The 6,391-nt window shown below is 55.7% G+C and overlaps 1 protein-coding gene across 1 annotated transcript in view; it reads right to left on the bottom strand.

Moving 5' to 3' along the window:
* Positions 1-3,880: 3,880 nt before the first annotated feature.
* Positions 3,881-6,391, bottom strand: part of FBXL18 (F-box and leucine rich repeat protein 18) — a 40,675-nt gene continuing 38,164 nt past the window's right edge. Inside the window, exon 5 of the mRNA XM_029947236.1 lies at positions 3,881-4,563. Coding sequence (XP_029803096.1) covers positions 4,464-4,563 — 100 coding nt within the window. The 3' untranslated portion in view covers positions 3,881-4,463. The remainder of the gene's footprint in view (positions 4,564-6,391) is intronic.

Here is a 6,391-nt window from a genome sequence, read left to right as displayed (position 1 = left end):
AGAAGACCAGAAGCCATCATTTTAATGTTTATTTTTGAGAGAGAGAGACAGAGTGTGAGTGGGGGAGGGGCAGAGAGCGAGGGAGACACAGAATCTGAAACAGGCCGTCAGCACAGAGCCCAAACTCAGGGCTCAAACTCAGGAACCGTGAGATCACGGCCTGGGCCAAAGTCAAGAGTCAGATGCTTACCGAACTGAGCCACTGCGGGGCCCCACTGAAAACCATCAAATGTTCAACCACAGGGTCGCCTGGGTGGCTCAGTCAGTTAAGCATCTGACTCCATGACTCAGGTGGTGATCTCACAATTCATGGGATGGAGCCCATCAGGCTCTGCACTGGGATAGTGCTTGGGATTCTCTCTCTCTCCTCTCTTCCCCCCACCCAAGTAAATAAACTTTAAAAAAAAAGGAATTAAAAAAAAAATAAATGTTGACCCATGGGGCATGGGTTGCATAGCCACCCAACAGAATAGTATGCAGCTGTCAAAAGTGACGGAGGAGGGGAGGAGCAACAATGGCCACATAGGAACCTTTGAAAACTCACGCCTCCCTAGGAGGAATGGAAAAAATGGCCAACAATGATCAGAATCAATTTTTTCAGAACTCTGGAAATTAACCAGAGGCCTAGAACAACCTAGGGAAATGTTTATTCCAGAACAATGAGGGACCCGCGATAGGAGCAGCCTCCTGTGGGGTCTTACCTGCCCACCCCTTGTCCCCCTCCACCGCTCATACCCACCAAAGGCCCCGCCCCCTTCCACCATCACGGTGGGGGTCAGGACTTCAATACATGACTTTGGGGGGGGGGACACGAGCACTCAGACTATGACACTGTATGATTCCACATCTATGAGGTCCAGAGAGAGACTTGGCTGCGTGTCTTTGTAGGAGCTCCCTAAAGCTCCACCAAGGCTTGTAAACTGCTCCCCACTGTACAGATGGTGGGGTGGGGGGCTCCTGTCCACCCCAGGCATGTCTCAGCTGCACACACTGCCTCTGGCCGGCTCTGGGGACCCCGGATCCGACCTCACATTGGGTAGCCCACCCCCCACCAAGAGCCCCCCACTAAAGGCCAGTGTGTACTTGGCCTTGCTCTGCACAAACTCCCCCTGATTTCGGTATCACGCCTTGTATAGTGCCCTGCAGTCTGTCTTTGGGGTCCACGTACCGTGAACACCCTTCTGTTTTATTCCATAGAGACTCAATCCGTTCTTGGTAAGGGCTCCATACTAGGTTTTTAATGAAATTACGTTTATTTGCTTTGTTTTCCTGTATGTGTTCTGTTTACACCTCAGAATTAAGTTCATCCATGACCACCATAGAAATTCTGGAAAAGGACGTAAAAGAATTAAAGGGGAAAAAAAGTCACCAGAAATCCTTCCCTTTGGTGGACAGGGTGGCTGTGGCTCCTCTGCCTTGGCCGGCGGCTCTGCGGGTGGGAGGGTGACAGGCAGCGGGGAGGCCCTTGCCGACTGCCAACAGTGCCGTCAAGGACCACAAACTTAATGGCTACACAGACATGAGTTAAGGATCTTTCGGTTCCGGAGGTCAGGAGCCCGACCCGAATCTCACCAGCTAAAATCCAGGCATGGCTGGGTGCTGGCTCCTCCTGGAGACTCTAGGGAGAATCCATCCCCTGGTCTCCTCAGCTTTTCCAGCATCTGGAGGCCACATGGTTCCTGGTCCCTTCCTCCAGCCCCAAGGAAGGTGCTCCCTCTCTGCTTTCTAGGACTCCTGTGATGTCATAGGCTAGTCTGTCCATGTAACCAGCCCACCGATTTGGGCAAACCTGCCTCCCCTTTGCCATGTGACCCAACATGCTCGAGGGACCTGGGGACTCAGGCATGGACATCTTCAGGGCGTGGTTAGGCCATCTCCACAGACGCCTGGCAGGACGCACAGCCAGGCCCCAGGTGCAGGCCTGCGTAGCTGGTCAGTGGGAGGGAGGGACCTGCGGCTCTGGCCACCACCACACTCCTCAATTCGGGAACGGCCAGCTGGGGGTTGCCGCTCCCCTGGACATGAAAGCAAACTCGGTGGGTGTGGGGAGTCGCCACTCGGTAGGACTTACATCATCAGACACCTATTGGTGTTTATTTATCTGCGTTTGCTACCTTATATGCTTGAATCATCGACATCCTGGGTAATTAGTACATTTGGAATCGGGACACTTGGCAATCAGGAGGTGACCTGTAAGTTCCAAAGGCACGGACGGACATGTGGGCCAGATCGTCCTGTGGAAAGATGCTCAGCCCACACCCAAAACACAGCTCTGCTTCTACAACCCCCTAAGGCTGCTTCCAGCCTTGAAAAATTCCTATGTAGGCCCAGAAATTTCACTAATGAGAGCCTCTCCTACGGTAAGAATTCTAAATATAGAAGAATGCTCTAGTGCAAGGGTATCAGAGCAGCTTTCCCTGGAAGGGTGGCTAATTAGAGACAACCTAATTGTCCAACGACGAGGGACCAGCAGTGTCCATGTGACCGCAAACCGCATCGTTAGATGGATGGTCTGGAAGGACACACGATGCTCCCATCGTTCCGAGTGCAAAGCAGGACCCCGCGTCGGAGATCACAGCCTGAGAATGTTTTTTAAAATCACAGGGCGAGGACTCAAAGGATGTAAACTTGGATAGTTTTATCAACAGAGATTCTCCGCGGCTGCTGAGGACATAGGTTATTCCTTTTCCCCTTCTGCTTCTCGGAATTTTCCAAGTTTTCTGGGACTGATAAATACAACAGAAAAGTTTAACTGAACTGGTTGTGTTAGGTCATTGGGGTATAAAACGAATCCAGCCCTTGTGCAGGTGTCTGTGTGTGCACTTCACAGTAGTGCAAGGGTGTGAACAGGGATGTGTAAGCGTGTGGCGTCGGCGTGAACACCACGAACTTCAGTGTGTGGAGGTGAGTGACCGTGTGCGAAGTGTGTCGGTGTGGGTGTGTGAGTGGAGGTGTGAATCGGCATGGGCACTGATGTGCCCATCTGGGCGTGACAGCTGGGCGGCTGTGGAGGCAGGAATGCATGTGCGCCTGTGTGAGCACCCGAGTGTGAGCTACAATGTAGAGGGGTGTTCGTGTGTGACTGGCGTGTGTGGGTGTAAGCGTGAATCCGTGCCCGTGCTTGAGAGGGTGCGTGAAAGCATGAGAGAGGGTGGTGTATGGATGTGTGCAGCACGAGTGTGAGCGACGGCAGCAATCCGAGGGCCCGGCCTGGTGAGTCCAGGGGGGTTAAGCCTGCGCCCCTCTTGCGGGACCCCCATCTCCTTCCTCACCAGGGGGGTGGGGAGGTGGTCCTCAGGGCTTCGCCAAGGCCCCACTCCTGGCTTTGGCCAACTTCCGCATGCAGTGCTGCGTGTGGCCGCTGCAGCTGGGGCGAAGGGGCAAAGTTCACATCCGGCAACTTCCCACGGCCCAGGCCCCGGAGCTGGCTGGAAAGATCCAAGGGACAGCACCCTCCGTGACACCAGCTACCTTCTGGCCCAGGATCCACGGCGTGAGACAAGCACACTCGCTCGCTCACTCACTCGCCACCCCACTGGCGTGGGGCCCCCGGGCAGGCTGCAAGAATTCCCAGAAGACCCTCTGCTCCCGAAGGCAGCGCTCCAAGACGCTTTCTTGTACCACTGGGAAAGGCTAATGTGGCAACAAATCAAGCCTGCACAAAGCTCCTGGTGACACACAATCACAGCTTGTCATTCTTTTTTTTGTTTTAGGTTTTTATTTATTTATTTTGAGAAACAGAGAAAGCAGGGGAGGGGCAGAGAGAGAGAAGCCCAAGCAGGCTGCACCATCAGCACAGAGCCCAACACACAGGGCTCGATCCCATGAACCGTGAGATCATGACCTGAGCAGAAAATCAAGAGTTAGACCCTTAACCGACTGAGCCACCCAGGCGCCCCCAAAGCTTGTCATTCTTGCCATCCCTCCCCTGCTCTAGCCTCGACTCCCAAGGCTTCCGCCACAGGAACAGCCTTACTTGAGGCCGTTTTGAGTTTTTATGGAGGTTCAGACCGTGGGGACAGGGGCCAGGCTGCCTCACACCCCATGGAGCCAGGACTTCCCAGGCCACACAGGCTCTTCATGTTTCACTGACGTCAACGGCACAGTGCTTCCCACAAATCAGGGGTATTTGCTCAGGAGTCCCCTGGGAAACATGAGTCCTCCCAGCTTGGCAGGTCCCTCTTCCTCCATGGTGTCCCGCAGGCCGGGGGAGGACAATGGGCCCAGTGGACAAGGGTCCTGCACGAAAGTGTCCCTCCCCGACCGTGAGGCACTCACCACACACGCCACACCAGCCTCCTGTTCCGCACGCTCTGCCAGTGACACCCCCCCTTACCATGACCCCCAGCGGGGGCTGTGGGTGGGGGTAGGGCAGGCCGTATCCCCTTCCCTTGGATCAGGTGCACCTGTGACCGTCTCAGTCAACATAGTGTCTGGAGGTGATGTTACGGGATGTCCAAGCCTCAGGCATGTCTTCTGGGTTTTCTTGGGAGGAAACCCGCATGGAGAGGCCACACGGAGAGACCACACGCAGTCATTCCGGCCACAGGCCCAGCTGAGGTCCTGGTCGACAGACAGCATCAAGCACCGTCACCTGAGTGAATATGCTTCTGAAGATCCCAGCAGCCAGAAAAGGCTGTGGGCAGCGGGGAACTGGGGCAGGCTGCCACACCACACCCTATCCAAACACCTGCCGTGGAGGCCATGAGTACCTCGTCTACACCCCAACTCTGGGGAGGCTCGTCTACACCAGCAGTGGCATACTGCATGGCTTCCCGCCCTGGTTCCACCCTCTACCATTTACCTGTCACACTAACGACTGGGTCACATGTGTGTCTAAAGCCGCTGGGATTTCTCGCTCCCGCAGCCCAGCCTGGCTTCAGCAGACGGCAGGCCTGCCCTCCTGGGCACGTCCCTGCAGGCCCCAGGGGCGCCATCCCCTCAGTTTCTCAGTGGCTCCGGGCCGGAGGGGACCGTCGCGGGGAGTCCTGCAGGTAGCTGAGTGCCACCAGGCTCGGGCGACTCTCCCTCGACGACCAGGCAGGGAGCTCAGGAGGTGTCCCCGCCCTTGTCCCTCCATCCTGCAGCGTTCTGCCCATGGCCCCCCCAAATCCAGGTCCCTGCTCCTACCCTGGATGCCTGCCTGCCCGCCCTGGTCTCTGCCTCAGTTGGCACCTTCCACCCACCCCCCAACTCCACAGCCCTTTCCCAGAGCCCAGGTCTGCTGAAGGGCATTCCTGCCTAAAACAGATGCTGCAAATAAGCCCGTCCTGGAAGCATAAATCCTGTCACTCCTCTGAGGTCCTTGGCGTCACCAGACTCACGGAGACAGAGAGCAGGAGGCTGAGAGATAGAGTCTCCATGTGGAAAGATGGAAAATTCTGGAACCGATGGTGATGGTTGCCTGGCAGTGCGAATGTGCTGGACACTCACAAATGGTTAAGATAGCAAATTTGATATATATATTTTGCCACAATTAAAAATACATATACAAGGGCGCCTGGATGGCTCAGTCAGTTAAGTATCTGACTTTGGCTGCGGTCGTGATCTGTTTGTGAGTTCGAGCCCCATGTCGGGCTCTCTGCTGACAGCTCGGAGCCTGGACCTGCTTCGGATTCTGTCTCCCTCTCTCTCTGCCCCTCTCTGCTCACACTCTGTCTCTCTCAAGAATAAACATTAAAAAATTTGTAAGAAAGATACGGAGATCCGTTTAAAAACTTTTTAAGTATGTACATATGTGTGACATCAACAAAACAGACCTGGTCCCCACGGTCCCTGGGTAACACCTAACGCCAGCCAGTCACCAGGCGCTGCTAGAGCTCCAGCTGCCGCTGGGGAGCAGAGAGGTGCTTCGGGTCCCCGCATCCTGTGTGCCCGGCCGCCTCCCTCCCTGGCACACACGGACTGACCCAGCTCCCTCCTGGGAGCCCCAAACAGCCTCTGGATCCTTCGCTGGGTCTCACGTGTCTGCTGGGTAACCCCAACGTCACAACAGCCAGGGGTGAGGAGCGCCCTCCAGCCTTGACCCACGGCCCCAGGGCTGGGGAGGGTCACAGGGAAAACATCAGGGAGGGTCCCTACTGGAAGGATTGCACCGCCACCTGTTATTCTAAATCAAGTCCACTTTATTTGAAACTTTTCACATGCCACAAGTTTACGTGAAAATACCCATTCAAAATGTCATCTGGACACACAATGCAGGAGTGGGCATCACCAGACGGCTAAGGAGGACTGTGTGGAAAGGCAGGTGACACATATTTGGTCACGTAGCACCTGGTCACCACATACTGTGAGACCCCTGGCCACCTCACCCCGCGCCCCCTTGGAAACGGGCAAGCGCGACGGGCCCTGGTCAGTCGTACAGGGACGGGGGGGGGGGGGGGGGGGGGGG

This window comes from Suricata suricatta, chromosome 8, assembly GCF_006229205.1.
Source record: "Suricata suricatta isolate VVHF042 chromosome 8, meerkat_22Aug2017_6uvM2_HiC, whole genome shotgun sequence".
NCBI lineage: Eukaryota > Metazoa > Chordata > Mammalia > Carnivora > Herpestidae > Suricata > Suricata suricatta.
Note: the sequence above shows the minus strand (reverse complement) of the source record. Positions and strands in the feature narration are given on the sequence as shown.